Raw genomic sequence first — 22,567 nt, 5'->3', positions numbered from 1 at the left:
TGATATGCGCCTTTAACAATCACGAACGGAGGGATGCACCACCCGCCCGAATAAATATATTTAATAACTATAGCCCATTCACGGTTGCCAGGCTAGACAGACTTTGCTTTGCCGCGTCGATCAGCGCGTGTTACTACTATTGACGCGGTGATTATGCCTATCATAAAGCCAGTTTCGTCGAAATTATATAGGTCCCCCTCTTGGATACCATACTTGGCCATTATATTGCGTAATATCGCAAACTACTTTGATATAACCTCAGGATCTTCTTAAAGAGCCCTTTGATAATCGTATGGACGATTAAACTTGGTTTTCAGAGCAGGCTGCGAGTCCACAAACCGCCTGGCCCATCGCTTGCCAACAGGCTTGCCATTACGCGCTCGTAGCAGGAGATTGGCCATATCTTCCACACCAGCGAGACGCAAGGGAAACCCTCTTTGATCCTGCTCTCAATAACGTATTAGAGAAGCGCTTTCTCTTCGATCGCATCAAGTTTATGTCGTTGGGGTTAGGCACGTTCGCGTCGGGGTCGATCGTTCATTCTATGGCGTACGGAACTTTCGGGGACACTGTAAGTCTTCGCAGCACGCAACACACTTAGTTTTCGGCCGGCGGCGCGGGCTGATCGGATAGTCTCGATGGCTAGAAGTATCTTGTCTTCTTGTGTGTAAATTGGCATAATGGTTGTGGAGTTATTACGCGTCAAAGGTTGGAGTGGTTTAATGCAAACCGCATTTGGGAAAAAGTTCGTCGCTGACTGATGAACCACGTTACTTATTACTGGTATCTTTATAATAACACCTTTAATAAAATCCTTAAAAATGATTTCATAATTCTTTTTAATATATTTATTTAACTTCTCTACCTTCATACTTACAAAGCAGTGCTCTATATAAGTTATATAGTATAAATATATAGTATAATATTCATATCATGTATCTTTTATTATATAATATATATTTAATCCTGCGTTATAAATAATAAAGTAAATAAATATTAATATAGACCGCTAAGGCTAATAATAAAAGTCGGCCGTTAAGTAATCGCTTGGTATAAATCTCTATAGTACATAGAGGCTAAATCATAAGCTCTTATAATAATAAGAATTATATAGTATAGCTTTATTATATTAGAATAAGCTTGCTATATTTACCAAGGCAGCTTGAGAGCGCCATAGAGCGCCTGGGCCAGCCAAGTGTGGCTGCCCAATCTGACAGTAATTAGCTTCCCATGCTGTCACGACTGCCATTGAACCAAGCGCTGCGATAATACACACTAGAGGCCCCTTTGGGCAGTGGCGTGGCACCCATCACTTCCTAAACGACCTACCCTGTAATAGAGGCAAAGCCACAAAGTGCCGCTGATAGATAAGCTAAGAAGCATCCGTACATCTAGAGCGACTGACTATTATCACTTGCCCCTTTTCCTGGAACGTGGTCGCATTGTGCGGATATCCGTGCTTTCTGTACTCCGTAGTCCGTACCAATCATCCTCTCCCCAAGGCATTTGAACCGTTCTCATACCACATACCCATGCTCAACCAGGCTGTCGGCGACGACAAACGACCGACCACCCCCCTGGAATGAACCGGTACTACGTGTAGCCGTGACACATTCAATGCCGTGGGTGTGGTAGCGAGCTTGTTCCGGTTGACCAACTTGAACGTCTCTGGCCAGACTCTCCCAAGCGTATCGAATACCTCACTACACACCTTCAGGTGCACAGGATGCCCTCACCCAAAACCATCAGCTCGGCTACCTTTTCGAACCCAGGCTTGTCGCAGTCGCATTCACCGTCGCTATACCACCCCGAGCAGACCCTTCAGACCCATCAAATACATGCATCGGGCTCACCGCAATACCAGCAACACCACCACAATCAGCAGCAACGGCAACCGTCTTATCAGAAGCAGCACAGACTCTCCAGGTCCTTCCCCTCGTCGCCGTCTTCAAATCACCTGGCTGTCCCCCGCTACCCGATCGGCACACGCTCCGACCGACCACAGGCTCCAGTCTCATCTTCGCTTGGTTCTCGTCTTGACACAAGCACGTCCTTTTCGCGCAAAACGCCGTCACCACTACCACGAACATCCTCTCTTCTACCGCCCCCGCAACAGCCTGCAACTCACTTTCCGACAAACAAGCCCGATATCGTGATCCTCGAAGAAACCGACTCAAACTCGCCATTGGACTACGAAGTGTTTTCACATCTCCGACCCTCCACCGCCCACTCGCGTTCGAGCAGCGCAGGCCTTTCGAGTGACGGTGTAAGAAATCTCAATCGCTGGTCTGCCTCGACAACCTCAAGCCGGGCGTCGGCCCAGGACCATCGCGCGTTCAACTCTCATGCACGCCGCATGAGCGTTGATGCCTCTGCATTACCCGCGACTAATAGCACATTGGCACCTAGTCAGCCAAGTCAAAGGCTCCCGAGACACCGACGACGATCAAACTCCAGCGACGGTTCTTGGGGAACTAATAGCGGAAGCAAGTTGCGCGCCTACTCACCATCTGGATTCACGCACACCGAGGGTCATTCCACCCTGTTTACATCCCATAACCACAACTCGCCCTCGACGAACAAGCTCGCAACTCTAGGAAACGGCTCGCGAGCGCCGACGGGTGCCTCCCGTGCGCTCAAGACTGGCCTCGTCACCGACCAGAACCAAACCTGGGATGCATTCTCCGGTCCCGGACGGAGAGGATCAACTGAACAGCGTCGACAGCAAGTGTCTCGCGTAGCAATGCCACCCGATCGCAATGGGGAGGCCTATGAGACGAAGGGCCACTCCCGCAATTGGTCGCAGGCCGCAAAGGGGAGTGCCGATACCACTGGGTCCTCGCGGGGCAAGGAAAGGGGAAACCGGCCGCCATCGCAAAAAGCCATGCTTTCACGAGCCTTACAAAAGGCGAATACGGCAGTTCAGCTAGATAATGCGCAGAACTTTGAAGGCGCGAGGCATTCATACGCGGAGGCATGCGAGCTGCTGCACCAGGTGCTTGCTAGGACATCCACCGAGGAGGACAGACGAAAGCTTGAGGCGATCGTGAGTCTAACGGTGTTATTCTTCAAACGGCTGAAATCAAAGCTAACCAGACCAAGCGTCGAACCTACACCAGTCGCATTGAAGAATTGGATGAAATGGTTCCCGTCCAGCAAGTTGCAGAAGGCAAGGCACTGCCAGCTAGACCAGAAAGCCTGGGCCTGCGCTTGAATCCTACCCTGCAATTCGACGATGACGATGAAGATTTGGAGGATACGGATGGCTTGGAAACTGCGACATTGACGAGGATATTGAAAGAGGGAAACCAACAAGCAAACAGCTACAGTGGCTCTGGTCTAACCATCTCACGAATGCAGGGTCTGGGAGACCGACAAAGGAGTGCTTCTGCAAGGTTACCGGAGCAGTACCCCTTGCAATCCTCCTTCTCACGATCTCCGCTTCGAGACCGTGCGTCAGATGATCAACTCATCTTTCAAATACCCACAGACGACGCATACATGCCGCCGCCGCTCTCCCCGAGACGGCTCTCGTCACCCAAGGCTGACGGCCAAAGTAGCCCTGATGGACCCATCAGATCAGACTTCTCCCTCTCAGCAAGACGAACTAGCCAAAGTTCTCGACACGTCAGGGACTCGAGTCGAGAGTCGAGCTCGTGGTTGGACCCCATTGATGAGTCTGGAGGTTCCACAGCGTCCTCCGTTCATTCCAGGTCGTCATCTGCAGTGATAAGGCGCAAGCACATACGTGCCCCGAGTGGCGCTACTGAAGCAGAGTTTGACGCAGCGTTAGACGCCGCAGTAGAAGCAGCCTATGACGATGGGTATGAGCCGACAGGATTTTCTAATCCAGAGACTCAAGGCTCAGATGATCCGATTGTAGCAAAGGCCTTGAGAAAGGTTGAGTTGGCCAAAGAGCGGGTTCGCCAAACGGAGAGAGAGGCTATTGAACAGGCCAATGAGAGAGACCGGCTTGCGCGAATTCAAGCGGAACAGCAGTCTGACGAAGATGTCGTCCGCGAAGACTTCTTCGATGACGGATCATCAGATGAAGAGGAGCGCATTCTCGACGAGATCACTCGAGACTACTCGGTTGACGATTTCGCCTTTAACCTAGCCTCTCATCAGGCTGCAGCTAGAACCTCGGGCTCAAGTGATCTGGCCCAGTCGTCATGGCAGCCGTCCGTCACTCCAACCGATGCCGCAGGTGATGATGTTTTCTCTTCTCTTGCCGATCCTATCGCCGCAAACAACTTCCCGAGTGTCGGAGGCCCTGCAGTTCCGCCGCCAGCACAAGCTTTGCCCCAATTGCCCAGTAAAAAGCCTGTATCGGGGGCGACGCCATTGCCAGGGCCTGGGCAAAGTGTGCGAAGCAGGCGGATGTCCGGACAAAATCCTAAGCAACTAAAGATTGAAACTACCAAGCTTGCAAAGTATGGCGACCCTGGTCGACGATACAGTGTTGCCCAAGCGTCGAGTGGAATACATGGGGTAGATTTCGGACACCCTGACATTAACGGGCCTTCCGATGCGGATGCGGATGGCTCAATGGCTCGGCCATATTCGCCGCCAGAAGGCATCAGTCCAACCCAGCCAGTGCCTCCTACACCTCCGCTTGGCCACTCAAGAAGCCGGGACAGTGAGGACTTTACGGGCAGCCACTCTGGTTCGCCTTCTTTTCGACCTACATTGAGGAAGAACTTCTCTTCCTCAAGTCTAAGAAGCATGAAGAACCGGAACATGTCTTTATCGAATCTGGACGATGCGTCTGATATGTCTCCCGGCACCCCATTAAGTACCGCTTTTGGCATTAATGGCAGACATCCAGCGATGCCAACGTTGCCGACACCCTTGGCAGCTGCTTTCAAAGAGAAGTTCACGCCAAGCTCTGCCGGGGGCCTTTACCTGTTTGATGATAGCCTTCATTCACCGCAGAGCCCGGGGTCGCCAAACGCACTTCAGCCAGATGCCCCAATTCCCCTAGAGCCGTGCCCAACAGACTATATGTTGAGGCCATTTTGGCTAATGCGATGTCTATATCAGACTCTTGCTCACCCCCGCGGAGGATACCTCAGCAACAAGCTATTTGTTCCACGCGACGTATGGAAGGTGAAGGGCGTCAAGATTCGAAATGTGGAGGATAAAGTGGCAACGTGCGACTACCTAACAGCTGCGCTATTGAAGCTCGCGCGAGTCGACACATGTGACGCGGATGCTGTTCTCGAAGAGATGCAAGCTTTGGAAGGCATTCTCGAACAAGTACAAGTCGGGCTGACGCGCAAGCTGGGTACGGATGTGGGTGTTCAGACCTCCAGCATGTTATTCCGAGATGCGTCGAATTCGGCAGAGCTTGAAGCGGCAATCAGCGTGCCGCGTTCAGCAAGCGTGTCGGGAAAGTCCTCATCCTTCTCATGGCGGAGGCTGCGGTCCAAGAATTCGGCAGCGGGCTTGAACAATTCCTTTAATGCCAAAAGCAATGGGGGAGAGAGCGGTAAGGAATCTCCAGGCCTAGAAACACTGCCGATGACGGAACACCCAACAAGTCGTCCTTCCAGAAGAGACCCGAGCAACGCGCAATTTTCAGGGCCGAATGCGAACTATATGGGGTCACTGGCTCGACTGTTTGACGCTGCTCAGACGATTGGTAAGATGGCCAATAGCTTTTGCCAGATACCCTGTATGACTGACACTTTGAGATCCAGACCAAATCGCGCGCCAGGTTGAAGATCCAGGCCTGAGGCATGCCGACAAGACACAGGTCGGCCTCGAGCTTTGCACACGACATGCGGCAGAGTTTTTTGGCTTTTTCATCTGCCGGTTTGTGTTGTCTGACCTGAGTCTGCTCTTGGACAAATTCATCAAGAGGGGAAGCGAGTGGGTTCTCGCCTAAGATAACGAAGCATGAGCTGCGTGACACGAACTGTTCATGTGGATATGATAAGCAAGCCACGGAGGCATGATTTAAGAGTAGTAAAGAGCAGCTGAAGGGGCTGCTAACCGGACTTATTTAATCAAGAGCCATACCTGGGTTTAGAAGGTCGGATGTCCGATGATAGAAGCTAAAGCCGGATGGAATGGCGGAATTGTCTACGCAAGCCTGCTTGCTGGTCCTGGGTTTGAAGTTTTCATATTCCAAAGATACCTCAACATTTTCAACATTGAAATGGGATTGACTACATAATTATAAGAAATTTCGATGTGGACGCAGGGCGAGCGTCTACTATCAGTTGTAGGTCGGGCCCGGGTATGATGATGACATCGGGCTCTGTGAATTGGCTCCGTTGTCAACGGATGTGGCATCGGAGGCAGGTGGCCGGACGGCCCGAACCATAGCTTACCTATCAGAAATCAACCTGCCGGGAAGGCCGGCCTGTCGGGTGCCCGTAGGTGACCCGCACAAGCTTGATATGCCGCTAAGTGTGCCCTGTCTACGGATGGACCTGCACTTAATGGGTATAAGGTAGGGGTACCTTACCACGTGGTAGGTGCCTCCAAGGTCCCCGTAAGTACGGAACCTCAGGTACCTTGCCTTGGGCTAGTGCGCCTTCCTCTGTCCCTGCGCCTGGCGAGAAAAGTAGGTAGCCATGGTTCAATGTGTTGAACGCCCCAAGCCAACTACAGTCGACATTTATCACACCCTCGCCCTTGGGACATTCGAACCCCGAGCTTGAATCTGCTCGATGCAGAGAAACATACCTTGATGCGCGGCCCCTTAGCGACGAGCGTGCGCTTTACGCGGGACCAATTGGTCGGAATTCCACGCCAATTACAACGATTTTCCTCGTCGAGCAAGACGGCTCGTATCTCCTTGCAAGGCAATGTTCGTGCGCAACGGCCGCGACAATGGAAGACATTGACATGCAGTGGCATCGATCATGGAAGATCGTTTCACTGCGGCACGCCAACCTTCGCTAAGCCTGCGGCGCCGTCACGGTCTGCGCTCGAGGAGCGAATACTTTCGATTCCGATTGAACGATACCGCAACTTTTGTATCGTGGCCCATATCGATCATGGCAAGAGTACGCTTAGCGACCGCCTTCTAGAGATCACCGGTACGATATCCGCCAGCGATGCCAATAAGCAAATTCTCGTGAGTTTGGGTCTGGCTGTATGGCTGCATATTGAGGAGGGCGTAAAGCTAATGGTGCCCCGTCGTTTCGTAGGATAAACTGGATGTTGAACGTGAACGAGGCATTACTGTCAAGGCGCAGACTTGCACCATGCTATACAACTACAAGGGCGACGACTACCTCCTGCATCTCGTTGACACTCCTGGCCATGTTGACTTCAGAGCCGAAGTAACGCGATCGTACGCCAGTTGCGGTGGTGCTCTACTGCTAGTCGATGCTAGTCAGGGTATCCAGGCCCAGACTGTCTCTAATTTCCATCTTGCATTTGCCCAGGACCTCGCTCTCATTCCTATTGTCAACAAAATTGACATGCCCTCCGCTGACGTACCGCGGGTCCTCGAGCAGATGCAAACGTCTTTTGAGCTGGAACCTTCCACGGCTGTCCTTGTATCAGCCAAGACTGGCAAGAACGTGGCCAACATCCTTCCCGCCGTTGTAGAGCAGATTCCGCATCCTGTCGGCGATGTTTCCAAACCTGCGCGCATTCTGTTGGTTGATTCATGGTACGACAACTTCAGGGGCGTGATCCTGCTTGTACGCGTCTTCGATGGCCAGGTCAAGGCTGGCGACAACCTGATCTCCTTCGCCACTGGCCACAAATATACCGTTGGCGAGGTTGGGATACAGTACCCCAATGCTGTCCCACAAAGTGTCCTTCGAGCTGGACAGGTAGGCTACATCTACTTCAACCCTGGTATGAAGCGCATCCAGGACGCCAAACTCGGCGATACGTTCACCACCGTCGGCTCGGAGGACATCGTCCAGGCGTATCCTGGTTTTGAGGAACCAAAGCCAATGGTCTTCGTTGCGGCCTTTCCAACTGATCAGGGCGACTATACGCGTCTCGCAGATAGCATCAGCCAGCTCGTACTGAACGACAGGAGCGTGACCCTGCAGAAGGACTATTCCGAGGCATTAGGGGCAGGCTGGCGACTAGGCTTTCTAGGCAGCTTACACTGCTCTGTATTCCAGGACCGGCTGAAACAGGAACATGGCGCCAGCATCATAATCACGGACCCAACTGTGCCGACTAAAGTTGAATGGGCTGGTGGGACCGAGACGATCTATCAGAATCCGGCTGACTTCCCCAGCCAGGATGAGCACCGGATGCGCGGTGCAACTGTCTTAGAACCGTAAGCCGAAGTCTTCTCTCGTTTCAATATGCCCTACGGTTAACCTTATTACCTTTGTTAGTTTCGTTACTGCTACCATGACTCTTCCGGAGGAGTACCTCGGCCGTGTTATTGAGCTTTGCGAGAGCGTGCGTGGCGAGCAAAAGAGCTTTGAATTCTTTCATGCCACGCAGGTTATTCTCAAATACGATATCCCTGCAGCACAACTCGTCGACGACCTGTTTGGTAAACTGAAAGGCGCAACGTAGGTTTCGACCCCTTTTACCAACCATACTGGGTCATTGTCCTAACGGCTAGAGCAGAAAGGGATACGCGACACTAGATTATGAAGACTCTGGCTGGCGAGCCAGCCAGCTCACGAAGCTGCAGCTTCTTGTCAATAAACAGCCTGTGGATGCCATTTGTCGTGTCATCCATACCTCCCAGGCAGAGCGCCTCGGTAGGCAGTGGGTGACTAAATTCAAGAACCACGTCGATCGACAGATGTTTGGTGAGTACTCTCTATACAGCGCTCAAGTGTTACGGCAGCATTTTCTGACCTAACTCTTTGCAGAGGTCGTTATTCAGGCGGTGGCGGGGAGGAAGATTGTTGCACGCGAAACCATCAAGCCATTCCGAAAGGATGTGCTTGCAAAGCTCCATGCTTCAGACATTACGCGCCGGAAGAAACTGTTGGAGAAGCAAAAGGCCGGGCGTAAGCGACTTCGCGCCGTTGGCAACGTTGTCATTGATCAGTCTGCTTTTCAAAGCTTCCTCTCCAGGTGAGCGCACTAATGGTAGGCTGGACTGGGCTGTCGAAATGTACAAAAGTTGAAGCCAAACGGATCCCACGGGACCTATATTTGTGTATGAAGATAGGTAAACTTGGTGTAATAACAGTCATGTCCAAGCCTGAATGGTCCCTTGTATCTGGAGAACTTTGGCCACTGGGAAGAGATCTGTTCTCGTCAAGACTCTTCCCAATGTCCCAGCGCCTATGGTCACCTCTGGCATGGATGATGTCTGCTCTCCTTTGTTGCAGTATCAACCCGCGAGGAGCCCCAGGCCTTCTATTCGGGTCATGTGATTGAGACATCGCGCAGTCTTAGAGTAGTCTATGTACTGCCTTTTTTTTTGGCAGAGGCCATCTATCAACACATGGCATCTCGTGCTTCAAGTGCTAGGCTTATGGGGGAGTCTGCGAGGCTGGCGGCAATTCAGAGCCGATGATTACAGGTTCCGTCCTCGACTTGCCAAGACCACCACTTAGAGTCGACTCAGCTTGCAGGAGCTGTAAAGGACTCCCTGGTGCCCCGCTCTTCTCAAATTCGAAGATTCTATAGTCGGCGTTGAAGAACCAATAACCCGTCACGCCGGCGCGGAGGAACCCTGAGTGAGAGACGACGAAGACAAGCTTCTCCTTGCGTTCATAGATGCTCTGCAGGCCTGACTGACCTCGGCCGAGTATGGCTTCCCTGTTAAAAGCATATTGGGCGCCGGCAGGAGCTGTTTTGTTGGGGTAGATAGGGTCTACAGTGGAAAAGTCAATACTAGGAAATTCGACTTTCAAATCCGCGATAGTGCTGCCTGTGTCGCATGGTTTCGCGGAGTTTTCTACACTATGGTCAGTGACGTGGCCTCAGAAAGCCTCGAGAGGTAACCTTGACTCCCAGAAGGATGTACGGCTGATTACCTTGCCATCGAGCGTCGGCTTGAATCGGCACCCCTTTCTTGATCAGCCAGTCCAACGAGAGAAGGGCTGTCTGGATCGTGCGCCTCATGGGGCTGACGATGATGATGGCATCACTCTCATCGGCGAAACGACGCGAGAGGTTTTCCTTCAGTTCCTGGCACTGGTCCAACCCAAGAGAAGACAGATCAGGGTCATGAATGTTCCAGTCCTGTAGTGTGATGTCAGATTGATTCGTAAATGTGAAGCTGGACGGAAGACTCATCATCAACATTGTGCAGCGCCTGGGCATGACGGATGAGCACGACGGTCGGCGGCATAGCGATATTTGGACGGTGCTGAGACGATCGGTCTGGTATAGGTTCACAATTGGGTTCTACAGACTCTAGGAGATGTATGCTGGACAGTTGATGAAGATGATGGTTACCACATTTAGCTCCATGACGCCGGAGTAGGCAAGTCTAAGCGCAGTGGCATTACTAGAAACGGCTACGCGATGCACCGGGTGGGCATATGCTTCACTTGCTGCGGAGCCCCGTTATATGCATATATGCGTAGGTACCTTACGGAGCACTCCGCACTCTTAGCAATGGGCGGCTGGAGCTACAGTGCAGGTATCGTTACCTAGGTACCCCCTACGTACCCTGAAGGTGCCTTGAATTGAGCTACACTGGTGGGCCAGGCGCGACGGCACCAAGCAACACTCGCGTCTGAAAGCTTCTTGATTCATCCAAAGCGTGGGCCCAGTACCATTGCTGCAGAACTACCTACTCAACAGCGCAAAACACCGACAGTAACCCAATCCCTCTCTCGAAAGTATTCCGAGGAAATGGCGGATGTCAACGAGTTGTTCAAAGTGAGTTGCACCAAAAACTTTCGGATCACATCCTTACTTACCAAGCACGTCAAAGTCCGGCAGTGCTGCGAAAAGGAAGCTTGATGCTGTGCGAGATCCCAGTTAGTACCTGCCTCCATCCCCCCCTTTCGATAACCAATATTGTCCGGCCGCGAATACGAAGTGACAGACGGATAGATGAAATATACAAGTCAGCAAAACTGAGCGCAGCTGACGCTGTCAGTCGACATGCGAGCACAGTAGACGCGGAAGGAGACGATAGCGATGTCGCTGCCGGACCGCCAAACCCACCCGAAGATGGCGAAGACGAAGACTATGGCCCAGAGATGCCCCCGGACGACGACGACGAGGGACGATTCTTTGGCGGGGGCATCACACAGCAGGAGTCTGAGATTCTCGACTTCGTAGACGGCCACGGCGAGGAATCATCCGCCCCCGAAAAGATCGATGCTGGCTGGGTACGGAAAACGGCACTCAACTTCGAGAAGCGCATAACCCGGAACGCTGAGCTGCGCGCAAGATTCGCCGATGAGCCCAACAAGTTTATCGAGAGCGAAGCCGACCTCGACGCTGCCATCAAAGACCTCTCGATCCTGTCCGAGCATCCCGAGCTATATCCCCAGTTTGCCAAGCTAGGATGCGTCGAGAGCCTCGTCGGGTTGCTAGCCCATGACAACACAGATATTGCGATTGATGCGGTGGAAATCATCGGCGAGCTCACCGACGAGGACGTCAATGCAGCGGATGAAGATTGGGATACTCTGGTGGATGCGTTATTGACTGCAGACCTCATCGGTTTGCTTGTGTCCAACTTCTCGCGTCTGAACGAGGAGGATGAGTCCGACCGCGGCGGTATATACCACGCCCTCGGAGTTATTGAAAACCTTCTCTCCAAGACGGCGAATGCTGAAAACGTGGGACAGAACACGACGCTGGTCAAATGGCTACTCGACAGAGCACAACGCCAAGAGTCACCCGTGTCCCAAAATAAGCAATACGCTACGGAAATTCTCGACATCATTGCAAACGCATCGCCAGCAACAAGGCGGACACTCGCCGAGATGGATGCTGTCGAGGTTTTACTCCAGCTGGTCTCTGCGTATCGCAAACGTGACCCCGAAAAGGGGGGCGAGGAGGAAGAGTACATGGAGAACCTCTTCAACGCCCTCGTCTGCATTGTGGACGAGCCAGAAGGCAAGGCCAAATTTCTCGAAGCCGAGGGTGTCGAACTGTGCCTGATCATGCTCAAGGAGGGTAAGATGAGCAAGCAACCGGCAATGCGTCTTCTTGTACACAGCGTTGACGAAGATATGAGCGGGCAACTCTGCCGAAAATTGGTGGATGCTGGCGGGTTGAAGGTGCTCTTCTCCATGTTCAAGAAGACGAGCAAAACCCAGAGACAGATGACAGAAAGCTTGTTTGATGTTTTCAGGTCCTTGCTACGATTTCTACCCGCTGACTCTGCCGAGAGAATCAGGACGTTGGCTAAGTTCGTGGAGAAGGATTACGAAAAGCTGGGTCGGCTCTACGAGTGTCGGAGGAGGTATAGTTCCATGTTGGACGCGCAACAGGAAAAGATTCGCCAAGAGCGAGCTGGCATGAGCGCCGAGGAGATTGAGCTCTCGGAAGGCGAGTGGTTCATGAGGAGGATCGAGGAAGGTCTTTACAGCTTCTGGAACATCGACGTTGTTTTTGCTTGGCTCATAGCTGAAGATTCCGGCGCTAAGAGGAGGGTGCAGAACCTCTTGGCCTCTGACGGGAAGGGTCTATCAGCCATCAAAGCGACGTTGGAGGAATACCGAGCTGACCTCAACCTCGACAAGCCCGAGCACAAGGACCTCTCCGACATGCTCACCACTCTTATGGACTTTTTAGTTTAGACAGAAGAAGATGAAGGGGAGGACAGGCTAGCAAAGTACAATTCCACCACAGCTACCCGATCTACGTAGGTGCGATTCTCCAAAGTCCCGGTGACACCGCGCAAGCAACCGGCACTTCAATCTACTCTCCTGGTTTCGCGCATCATCGGCAATCTGTGAATGTGTCCTCTTCATCCTGTTCTCTCCCGGGACAAGAGTGCTGGCTTTCTTTCTATTCGTATGCTCCGCACAGCGTATCCGATCCACTCGTTATCGACATGTTTTGATGCTACGCGGCAGGCTGATAATGGCTCATGCGGCAGTCGGTGCGACGGGCTTGACCTCGAAAACGGCCTTCAGGAGGTCAGTCACGACCTTGTCCTGGCTCTTCTTTCCGGCCCCCTGGATCTCCTTGATCTTTACTTCGGCCTCCTTGTTCGCCTCGTCCTCGGCGGCTTTGTTTCCTTGGGAGTGCTACAGAGTTGTCAGCGCCAAGATGGTATCGAAGCGGTATCGGAATCCGCGACAGATATACCTCAGATTCGAACTTCTTGAACTCATCCTCCTTAGAGTTGCGGTACGCCTCGATTTCCTTCTTGGCCTCGTCTCGGGCTTCCTTCACCCGCTTCGTACGAACTATTCCGATACAACGTGAGCATGTCACAATCGCAGCAGTATCGATCGGGCTTGGAACCTACACTCGCGGGCTGGGCAGGGTTCATTCGTTAGCCAACCGGTTACTTCAACATCCACTCTTGAGCATACCTTTTTGGACAATCTTGGAAGCTTCCCTCTCTGCCTGCATCGCTTGGTTCAGTGACAATTCGACATGGAGTGTCGCGACGGAGAGTACGTACGTCCAAGAGGGTCTGGATACCAGCTGAGTTCTGAGCCGACTGTAGAGCACCAAATCAGCTTGGTGCAAGTTGATGGAATGACGTCCCTGTCCGCGTCGCACGTCCTCACCATTGTGTAGTATTGTTGCAAGTGTAGCTAGCGAAGAAAGCGACGTAGGATGAATGCGCGATTCGAGGCGGTTGGCCGTTGGATATCACAAGGAGCGAATGCAGGTGAAGTGTTGGTAACTGTAAGGTAAGGTAGTTGTCAACAATCACAAGTAACAGGAGGCCGCAAGGAAAGCTGGGGTGCGCTGGTGACGGAGCGTAGGTATGTCAGGTAAGGCGAGGTACCTACCTAAGGTAGGTGCCAAGGAAGGTCACAGTGCACAGCCGCGGCGCCTCGAGCACTGTACCTCCGGCCTCGACCCTCCACTTCAAGCTCCCGTCTATCTCTACCGTAGAAACTCGAACAACCCAAACTTGCGTTAGCCCGTGCTAACCCTGCAAGCGCTCACTAACGGCCCTTATTAAGCTAATTACGGTAGTTAATTATAATAGATTATTATTATGGATCATATTATAGTTAGAGGATAATATACAAATTTTTACTGATATTTATTTTTAATAATTGTTAAAAAGATAAATTTTTTACCTTATTATTTGCCTTATTATTTAACTTACATAAGCATATTATATATTAGGTCAATCTATAAGAGTTATAAATTAATATAGATATTGATTACGTAAGCAAAATTGGTTATGTAAGCTTACGTGAGCGAAAGAAGGCACTGGAAAGTAATAGAATGCGCTGGAATTTACTTGAAAGATATTACGATTACGCATTCACTTACGTATAACTATGCTTATTAATAATGATATAATTAATAAGCAATGGAATATTCTAGTCAGAGGATCTTATGCCTATATAAGAGCATCTTTTTACCTACTTAGACCTTTTGTTAAGTAAGCAACTTCTCATATAGTAATCTAACTATATACTCTCTTTACATTTATCAACCTCTTTTATATACGCTTAACTACCACTATATTCATATATTCTTGCTTCTATATGAATATTTATCATTCAATACTCTTGTATAAGAGTCTTATCACTTACTTTTTAAAGCTATCGTGCCAGAGCTAGGTTTATAATAAGCTAAATTGTATCAAGAATGATTGTTACGAGTGCTAAAAGATATTTAAATACAAAAATAATATAACTAAACAATCGTAAATAAATTATAGTTATTTAAGCCATTAGTTTGTTAGGCTATAGGGTGCCGCCGTATATTATTGTTATAGGCTAATATTACCTCTCTACCTAGTATATAAAAATCGATCTTTTACGTAACTAGGTTATTGTAATATCTAAAAACGGATAGATAATAAACAAAAAAGAACTAGATTAGCTCTAGTACTTTAATTAGTATATAAAACCGCGCATAAATAGTACTTATCGCCTTGTCACAGACCCGCTGTCTTAGCCCCCAACCTTGAGATTGGTGTTGAGTAATCCGGTGGCCGGGTTACGTAAGCCTGAGGCTGGATAAAACCCTGCATCCTGTATTCTGTCGCGCATGTCCAGAAACGTAGCTCCTTGAGCTACGTCTTGTCAACAGAGCCTGTACCTGCTTAGGATAGAGCCTGCCCGTAGCAATAGATTGTCGGACCCGCCTGCCCAGCATCCATTTGCCAAACTGTTACGCCCGCCGCAACTTGTCACTGTGGGCGCGTAGCTATATAATGCAGAACAAGGGACAATGATGCCGGAGTCATCATTATCGAAGCTTTTGCTTTGTGCCACAGTTGGTTGCCTTGTCCAGCTCGTAACACAAACAACCTGCCTGCTACCGTGACACGCCTCCTCCTCCTCCTCAATAAATATAAAAGTTACTACGCTACTGACTTTAAAATATATTATAAAAAAATAGCATTGTTATACTCTATATGCTAGCCTATTTATTTCATATATTTTAATCCTTAAATATTAGTTATTTTAGGCCTTTTAAAATAGTATATAGTTAGGAAATTAAAGATAAGATATGATAAGGCAATAGTTACCTATATTATAAAAGAGGACTTCTTCCCTATATTCTATAGCGCTTTTATACAAGCACTTGTATAAAAACACATCTAGGGAGGCTTTAGAGAAGTAGGGCTTGTCCCTTTAAGTGTAGAGAGTGTCACGGGCTGGAGCCCTGTGTGGGCTTAGGCTATGCCGTAAGCCTTACGAGCCGTGCATACGTACTTAAGTGCAGCAGAATGAACAGAGAGGGATCTGTTCATTACGTACCTTTTGGCTGAATAAGCCCGGGTGCGCATTTAGCGCAATGGTTTGTTGTGTCTGCTGCCACGTTTGCCCTTGTGGGGCCCATACCGTTACAGAAACGATCGGGAATATAAGTCGAAAATATACTTAACTAGCTTCTCCTCTTCAAGCATAGTCAAGTTCCGCGATTTAAGTATAGTGTTATATCATAATAAAATGCCTTTTATTTACTAATATAGCGTTCTAGAGCAGGCTGAGTATACCTTAGCTGTAGCCCGAGCGCTAAGGGTTGGGTTATTTCTAATAGCTTAAAAGGCTACTTATATTTGAAATTCTTTATTACTTAGCGCTGTAGTTTATTATAGAAGAAAAGTTATCGATTGTATTATTATGTTATAGCTATAATTAGTTGCGATACTCGCTTGTTTATAACACTCACTTATTAAACACGTTAGTTTATTAATTTAATAGTTTGATTATTAAATAAATAAGAACTAAAGAGTAGTTAGAGATTAATAGTCATTATTATATAAATTAATTAATTAACTAATATTTTTATTTCTATTAATTTAATAAAAAAAACTTAAAATTATTAATTTTATTAAATTAATTATAGATTTAGTTTTAACGACGAGCGTTTATTAGCCCAATCTATTGAAATATTAGCTGATATTAATAGTTAACAGCGGCCGTATTAATTTATATTAGGTAGTATTATGGTTCTATTCGAGGGCTAGTAGGATTGGCACGGACTAACGTAAGTTTGGGTTATTCGAGTTTCTACGGTACCTTGCTACCCGGAAGTGGGTGGGGGTATTAGGAGCTGGTGGGAGCGGTGGCGGACATAAGTAAGGCATCCACCTCAGGCATTCCCAGCATTTTGCACTAATTTGAGGTCCGCTCTTGTGAATTGAGGCGCCTGGGGTGGTCTGCAAGGCAGGTGTTAAGGTTGGTAAATGCGTGAACTTGCGGTAGATGTCTTGAGACCACCAGGTACGTAACGACGTTCATTGGTCCTTGTTTTACGGATATTTGCGGTCGAATCGAGAACCGAGTCAACCGACACCGACGCTGCGGATGCTGTCGTTCTCGGGGAGAGATTCAAACACCGAAATCGAACCATCAACACCAACCAACAGACTTTGAGATTCCTCTGCTCGAGCCACGCATACCATTCGCTTCTACACCACCGACACGCCCGACCATCATCTTCCAATAATGTCCAGGGCATCGAAGCTCACGCTGGCCGCGACATCGCTATTCGCCGCCAGTACCATTGTCGTTGTCCATTTCCAACAAAAGTTTGAGAAAGAGGCATGTACCACCTTGAATACCAACGCTTTTGTAGGTATTTGCATCTAAACGAGACTACCTAGGCCATGCACCAAGGAGTCGTACGCGACATCGAACAGCAGCGCATCAAACGAGAGCGCCAACTCGACTTCGACATGCAGCGCGCTCTCGAGGAGGAGTATAAGCGGGAGCAGACCGTCAAAGATGCGACGGCGCCCTCACAACCTAGCGCAAGTGGCATACAGACATGACCTGTGGTCAATGTCCTGTCTTGTTTTTAGCCGGACCACAACTGGGCAATACGAAGACAGGACTGGATCGAAGGCGAACAATAACATACGGCGCATTTGTACGATAAGGGGAATAGAGGACCGAGCAAACGATGTATAGTACCCTGTGGATTCCTCCCACAGGAGAGGATAGAAAAAGCTGTAGAGATGGCATGATACTAGACAGGGGCATTGCATCACATTCGAGGTAAGGTAATCGCCAAAAGGTTGCGATGCCACACATGAAAAAGAATGCTACTGTGGTGCCGTTCGCGAAGATTAGCGTACTCGTATGCGTCAGGAACAAGGCTCAGGGAACGGAAGATGCTGCCTCCCGAACTTTTCAGTTACCGGTTACGAAGCCGGGATTGGCGATTTCCTAGAACCCGTTCCAACTGGCCCGGAGAGTATTGCAGTAATATGCTAAAAACCTTTCTTCAGTGGCCGGGCATACCGTTTCTGTCTTTCCTCATCGATTCTTATTTTCGTTATCAATGTTTAAATGGTACATGTCATTAATACAAGACACATGGAGGCGTCATCTGCCAATCTTTCTATGGATGGCTCGCCCAAAGATGTGAGTGAATTGGGTGGCCAGAATATAGTTCCCCAGCCTCGAAGACGCCAAATACAATCAATCACCTCCCAATACTCCCTGCCTGCCTACTCACCTATTCTCATCTCGCAGGCCACCTCCATGACCCGAGACTCCGGCTCGGCAACCCATTTTCCATTTTTCCCATCCAGCAGCTAGTCTCTTTATCGGATGGAGACTCCGGACCTGTTGGTAAACATGCGGGCGGCGATGTTCATTGACTGCAGCTCCTGGAACAGAAGCTTAGCTGCGTAAGGAATGTGGATTTGTGCAATCTTCGTTTTGTTCTTGCACGGCCGACACTCAAACGATTGCTTCGAGAGGTTTCTGATATCGAGTTAGCGCTGCTTGCTCTCAGTGAAATAGTTGGACCAAGGGATACTTACGCGATAGGCGTCATCAAGCCGCAAATTTCGCAAACGTGAACTCGGAAAGCATCCGAGACCTCGAAAAGTCTCTCCTTGAGGAAAGATGCTGCGCCATGAGCAATCATGCAATCACGCTCCATCTCTCCAAAACGAAGACCTCCATCACGAGCACGACCCTCCACAGGTTGTCTGGTCATGATCTGAACGGGTCCACGCGCACGAGCGTGAATCTTGTCGTCCACCATGTGGCGCAAACGCTGGTAGTAAGTCGGTCCAAAGAAGACTTGTGCTCGCAGCTTCCTGCCAGTGTGACCATTGTACATGATCTCGAATCCTCTCGATTGATATCCTTGATCTCGAAGGAGCTGCGAGACTGAGTCGACAGTCACATCTGTGAAAGGGGTAGCGTCGCCCTCCATACCCTTCAATGTTGAGACTTTGCTGAGTAAACACTCGATCAAGTGAGCAATGGTCATACGAGACGGAATGGCGTGAGGATTGATGATGATGTCCGGCGTGATACCCTCGCCGGTAAAGGGCATGTCTTCCTGCCGATAAGTGACACCAATGGTACCCTTTTGGCCGTGACGTGAAGCAAATTTGTCTCCAATTTGTGGAATCTTGGTTGTTCTGACACGAACTTTGACGTAACGGAGGCCGTCTTGGTTGGTCGTCACGATGACCTGGTCGACAATACCGTTTTCGGTACTTCTGAGTGGGGTAGAGGCATCGCGCTTGACATGCTGCGCCGTTCGTTGGCCCATCTCAGCGTTGTCCGGGCTAATGGGCGACGTCTTTCCGATGATGATATCTTCACCCGAGACACGGACTCCCGGTGCCACAATGCCGTCGTCATCAAGCTTGTCGTAGGTGCCATGCTTCAAGCGCAAGGTATCGCTTCTGAACGGCTTCTCGAACTGCTCAACAAGATTGATACCCACGCGCTTCTCGCAATCAGTGTACGATCTGAAGAACAGACTTCTGAAGAGGCCACGGTCGATGCTGCTCTGGTTCATAATAACGGAATCTTCCTGATTGTAACCAGAGTAACAGGCAATAGCCACGATGGCGTTCTGTCCGGCTGGAAGCTCTCTGAACTTGAGGAATTCCATGGACCGAGTGGTAGCAAGTGGCTTCTGAGGGTAGTAGAGAATGTTGGCCATCGTGTCCATTCTGCGCGAGTAGTTTGTCAGGAAGAAGCCCATGGCTTGCTTGCCCATGGCGGACTGGTAGGTATTACGAGGTGACTGTGAAAGGAATTAGCGAGGGCTTGATCGTCAAGTGAAATCCAAAAATTACATACCTGATTGTGATCGGGGAAGGGAATGATGCTAGCGCAAATTCCCAGGAGCATACTGGGGTGAATTTCGCAGTGAGTGTACATGTGTGTTGTGGGATTGATCTTAGTCTTCAGACGGCTGTTGGGGCCATCGGTGTTGTCCTCGACCACTTGACCTTGCTTCTGCAATCTGTAAATTTCCAGATCTTCGGGCGTCATGCAAATCATTGCTGTCTCTTCCTCCTCAGCATCGAGATATTCTATGACTCCGCTGTGGGCAAGAGACTCCCAAGTGATTTTGTCAGCCGGGTTGTCTGGCGGGTTCTCCTGCTGCTCGCGCATTTCGTTGACCGTTGCCTTTTGCAGCACGAGCGATCCCTGGGCTACTATGCCGTTGGTACCTTGCTCCACGACGAACACAGGTCTCATGACTCTGCCGGCGTCGGAAAAGATCTTGAACTCGCGGTCTCTGATATCACGGACAAGCGACACTTCGTGGGAGATAACGTTTCGCCGACGGGTGCCCTGGACGTCGGGGACCAAAATTCTTGGGTCTTGATGCACACCGACCCAGACACCATTCAGGAAGACCTTAGTGGCGTTGGGATATCTCAGTGGCTCATACTCCTCGAGAACCTCCATGCCTCGCTGGATCATGTAGTCGATGATGGGCTCTGCAGGCGTACCGACACTGACATAACACATGAGAGACAGGTTCTTGACGAGACCACAGGCTTGACCTTCTGGCGTCTCGGCCGGGCAAACCAAACCCCAATGCGTGTTGTGAAGTTGTCGGGGCTTTGCCAGCTTGCCGTCACGACCGATGGGCGTATTTGTGCGACGAAGATGGGATAGTGTAGACGCAAAAGTGTAGCGGTTCAACACCTGAGACACACCTGCCGTCGAGCTCGCGGCCTTCTTCTGGTCTCCCCAGTTGCCAGTCGCCAAAGAGTACTTCAATCCGTTGGAAAGAGTCTGCGGCTTCACACCGAGAGTGAGACTGAATTGCCGGTTAGACTCGACACAGCGCTTGAGGTGACCAGACAGTTCCTGGTTCATGCGGCGGACGATGTTGCGGAATAGCTTAGCGAGAAGAGGACCGGCGAGATCAAGGCGCTTTTTGCCAAAGTGATCACGATCATCGGTATCGCGACGGCCCAAGGCGCATTGAAGCAGCTTGTGAACCATGTATCCCAAGAAGAATGCTTTTCTTGTCTCACTGCCTTCACTCTGGGAGATATGCGGCAAAGTTTCTTTTTGAAGAATGTCTTTGGCGGTCCTCACACGCTTTTCTCTGGGGATGTTGTGGTTGCTGCCACGCTTGCCGATAAAATCAAGGGCAACCTCTCTGTCTTGGATACAGAAGGCTTCCTCGATACATGGCCGCAACATCTCGAGCATCTGGCTATCATTTCGGTCGTAGCAAATATGATTGAGGATATCCTCGTCGGATACCACGCCCAGCGCTCGGAAAACGATGGCAATTGGCAGATCGGCCTTGACATACGGCAGACTGCAGTGGATAGTCTGGCCGTACCCGCCCTTTGCTGCGTCGCCCTTGCTGTACAGCTTCAGCATCATGGATGAAATGAGTCGAGAGCCCTTCTCGAGGGCGCTGCGGATCTCAGCTGTGTAAGAGTATGGACTCGGCTGTGCCTTTTTGAAGACCTGGACGATGTTGGCGGCCGATCGCTCTTGAGCAATGAGGACCTTTTCACTGCCGTTGATGATGAAGTAGCCTCCTTGGTCGTAAGGACACTCGTTCAGCATAAATAAGTCATCCTCCTGCTCGCTACTCAAGTGGCAAATCTTGGACTTGACCATAATGGGCATACGACCGATGAAAATCATGTCCTTCATGTCGTCGGACTTGTTCTTGTCGGCGCCATAGTCTTCGCCGCTCTCCTCCTCTTCCCACTCCAACTTGGTAGGGTGCTCGCCAGTATTTGCAAGTTCGTCCTGCTGTTCCTCGTCGAGCTCATTCAGCGGAACTGGTTTCTCTACCGCAATCGAGACCTTCTTGGTGATCTTAACGTAGAGGGGACTCGCGTAAGTGAGGTTTCGGTCGCGGCATTCGTATGGGAGTAATGTCGTGACTTTACCATCAGCTTCGGTGATGGATGGACGGGAGACCATGACAGTGCCAAATTTGACTTCGTATCGACGAAGGGCGATGACCTTGTCACTGTCTGACATAGGGTTCGGCTGGTCTAGGGTGATTTGGGAATACTCGTCGATGAGCTCCTGGACGGTTGAAGAGGTGAATTCGTCGAAGGAGTCGACCTGCTGAGAAACCAGACCCTTGGACTCGAAGAAGGAAGAGATGACGGTCCAGCAGTCTTCGGGCGTGATACTGGTGTCGTCTTCTTCGACGTACCCATCGTAGTCGTAGTCATCGTAGTCGGCCATTTCGGAGACGTTGGCACCTGCGCGTGCGATGATGGAAGGCAGACAGGAAACAGGTCGAGTAAGCAGGAGTCGACCTTGCGATTACCTGCAATGGTACGGCTGGTAATCGAGTATGCGAGCGATCGAGGTTCGAGGCAGCGTTCGGCGGGCAAGGAGCGGCGAGTCGCGGTAAGAGTTGGGTTCCGTGGTGATTAACAATCACGACGCAGAACACAGGCGAGTTTGCCTCTTCAGCTCGGTTGGGGCATGAAAAGAGAAGCAAGGCCAGGCGCGAGATTGAAAAACCGACTTGCGCAGCGCGATGCTGATTCAATGTGTGACGAGTGGGTAATGCAATGGTGTGCGGCCGATGCAAATGACCAACCTAGTTGAGTGGTGGTTTTTTCCTCTCTCGAAAATACGATCTCAGAGGCAGCAGGCGCGAGAGACGGGTTTGAGAGGCTCAAGTCAGAACGCGGCAGGGGGGCAAAAGACTAACCCCTTTTGGAATTAGTGCGTCTTTCCACACTCGTGTGGTATGCCTTAGGTAACTGCTTAAGGTATCCATCCGTACCTACGGTTTACGGATTACCTGGCAGGAGCCCCACAACAGCTCCTTC

The 22,567-nt window shown here is 50.2% G+C and overlaps 7 protein-coding genes across 7 annotated transcripts; 4 read left to right on the top strand and 3 right to left on the bottom strand.

Annotated features, from left to right (window-relative positions):
* Positions 1–1,418: 1,418 nt before the first annotated feature.
* On the top strand, positions 1,419–6,205 carry BDP81DRAFT_340034 (MIT domain-containing protein). Its single transcript, XM_060586014.1, has 3 exons — positions 1,419–3,046; positions 3,103–5,644; positions 5,703–6,205. The coding sequence occupies exons 1-3, from the start codon at positions 1,727–1,729 to the stop codon at positions 5,888–5,890; spliced, it is 4,050 nt and encodes a 1,349-aa protein (XP_060450860.1). The 5' UTR covers positions 1,419–1,726; the 3' UTR covers positions 5,891–6,205.
* A 495-nt stretch (positions 6,206–6,700) lies between these two features.
* On the top strand, positions 6,701–9,028 carry BDP81DRAFT_308409 (GTP-binding protein lepa; the record flags this gene model as incomplete). The annotated part of the gene is made up of 5 exons (XM_060583456.1): positions 6,701–7,090; positions 7,164–8,263; positions 8,325–8,507; positions 8,566–8,753; positions 8,817–9,028. The coding sequence occupies 5 exons, from the start codon at positions 6,701–6,703 to the stop codon at positions 9,026–9,028; spliced, it is 2,073 nt and encodes a 690-aa protein (XP_060450859.1).
* A 352-nt stretch (positions 9,029–9,380) lies between these two features.
* Positions 9,381–10,361, bottom strand: BDP81DRAFT_89086 (histidine phosphatase superfamily). The gene is made up of 3 exons (XM_060596460.1): positions 10,198–10,361; positions 9,936–10,145; positions 9,381–9,856 (listed from the first exon to the last, which is right to left on the bottom strand). Exons 1-3 carry the CDS (start codon positions 10,250–10,252, stop codon positions 9,429–9,431), a joined length of 693 nt encoding a protein of 230 aa, XP_060450858.1. The 5' UTR covers positions 10,253–10,361; the 3' UTR covers positions 9,381–9,428.
* Positions 10,362–10,761: 400 nt separating this feature from the next.
* On the top strand, positions 10,762–12,668 carry BDP81DRAFT_457537 (Catenin-beta-like protein; the record flags this gene model as incomplete). Its single annotated transcript, XM_060593294.1, has 3 exons — positions 10,762–10,788; positions 10,844–10,889; positions 10,966–12,668. The coding sequence occupies 3 exons, from the start codon at positions 10,762–10,764 to the stop codon at positions 12,666–12,668; spliced, it is 1,776 nt and encodes a 591-aa protein (XP_060450857.1).
* Positions 12,669–12,959: 291 nt separating this feature from the next.
* On the bottom strand, positions 12,960–13,452 carry BDP81DRAFT_389838 (V-type ATPase; the record flags this gene model as incomplete). Its single annotated transcript, XM_060587321.1, has 4 exons — positions 12,960–13,121; positions 13,183–13,283; positions 13,346–13,354; positions 13,413–13,452. The coding sequence occupies 4 exons, from the start codon at positions 13,450–13,452 to the stop codon at positions 12,960–12,962; spliced, it is 312 nt and encodes a 103-aa protein (XP_060450856.1).
* Positions 13,453–16,641: 3,189 nt separating this feature from the next.
* On the top strand, positions 16,642–17,434 carry BDP81DRAFT_89008 (uncharacterized protein). Its single transcript, XM_060596459.1, has 3 exons — positions 16,642–16,748; positions 16,903–17,069; positions 17,132–17,434. Exons 1-3 carry the CDS (start codon positions 16,712–16,714, stop codon positions 17,297–17,299), a joined length of 372 nt encoding a protein of 123 aa, XP_060450855.1. The 5' UTR covers positions 16,642–16,711; the 3' UTR covers positions 17,300–17,434.
* A 384-nt stretch (positions 17,435–17,818) lies between these two features.
* Positions 17,819–22,091, bottom strand: BDP81DRAFT_89004 (DNA-directed RNA polymerase II subunit RPB2). Its single transcript, XM_060596458.1, has 3 exons — positions 19,584–22,091; positions 18,299–19,527; positions 17,819–18,239 (listed from the first exon to the last, which is right to left on the bottom strand). Exons 1-3 carry the CDS (start codon positions 21,966–21,968, stop codon positions 18,077–18,079), a joined length of 3,777 nt encoding a protein of 1,258 aa, XP_060450854.1. The 5' UTR covers positions 21,969–22,091; the 3' UTR covers positions 17,819–18,076.
* Positions 22,092–22,567: the final 476 nt, after the last annotated feature.

This window comes from Colletotrichum phormii (genome assembly GCF_030913505.1).
Source record: "Colletotrichum phormii strain CBS 102054 chromosome Unknown BDP81scaffold_2, whole genome shotgun sequence".
Classification (NCBI taxonomy): domain Eukaryota; kingdom Fungi; phylum Ascomycota; class Sordariomycetes; order Glomerellales; family Glomerellaceae; genus Colletotrichum; species Colletotrichum phormii.
The sequence above is the reverse complement of the archived record's forward strand: the minus strand, read 5'-3'. Positions and strand labels throughout refer to the sequence as shown.

What these genes read in the sequence shown, in the direction of transcription:
- BDP81DRAFT_340034 (XM_060586014.1), top strand. Translation starts at nt 1,727, where the DNA reads ATGCCCTCACCCAAAACCATCAGCTCGGCTACCTTTTCGAACCCAGGC. An exon ending in GACGAAAGCTTGAGGCGATC is followed by an intron (nt 3,047 to 3,102) that starts GTGAGTCTAACG and finishes AACCAGACCAAG; the next exon opens with CGTCGAACCTACACCAGTCG. An exon ending in TGACGCTGCTCAGACGATTG is followed by an intron (nt 5,645 to 5,702) that starts GTAAGATGGCCA and finishes TTTGAGATCCAG; the next exon opens with ACCAAATCGCGCGCCAGGTT.
- BDP81DRAFT_89086 (XM_060596460.1), bottom strand. Translation starts at nt 10,252, where the DNA reads ATGCCGCCGACCGTCGTGCTCATCCGTCATGCCCAGGCGCTGCACAAT. An exon ending in GGCGCTGCACAATGTTGATG is followed by an intron (nt 10,146 to 10,197) that starts ATGAGTCTTCCG and finishes ACATCACACTAC; the next exon opens with AGGACTGGAACATTCATGAC. An exon ending in AGCCGACGCTCGATGGCAAG is followed by an intron (nt 9,857 to 9,935) that starts GTAATCAGCCGT and finishes ACCATAGTGTAG; the next exon opens with AAAACTCCGCGAAACCATGC.
- BDP81DRAFT_89008 (XM_060596459.1), top strand. Translation starts at nt 16,712, where the DNA reads ATGCGTGAACTTGCGGTAGATGTCTTGAGACCACCAG. An exon ending in AGATGTCTTGAGACCACCAG is followed by an intron (nt 16,749 to 16,902) that starts GTACGTAACGAC and finishes ACAGACTTTGAG; the next exon opens with ATTCCTCTGCTCGAGCCACG. An exon ending in AACAAAAGTTTGAGAAAGAG is followed by an intron (nt 17,070 to 17,131) that starts GCATGTACCACC and finishes GAGACTACCTAG; the next exon opens with GCCATGCACCAAGGAGTCGT.
- BDP81DRAFT_89004 (XM_060596458.1), bottom strand. Translation starts at nt 21,968, where the DNA reads ATGGCCGACTACGATGACTACGACTACGATGGGTACGTCGAAGAAGAC. An exon ending in CCTTCCCCGATCACAATCAG is followed by an intron (nt 19,528 to 19,583) that starts GTATGTAATTTT and finishes TTCCTTTCACAG; the next exon opens with TCACCTCGTAATACCTACCA. An exon ending in GGCTTGATGACGCCTATCGC is followed by an intron (nt 18,240 to 18,298) that starts GTAAGTATCCCT and finishes ACTCGATATCAG; the next exon opens with AAACCTCTCGAAGCAATCGT.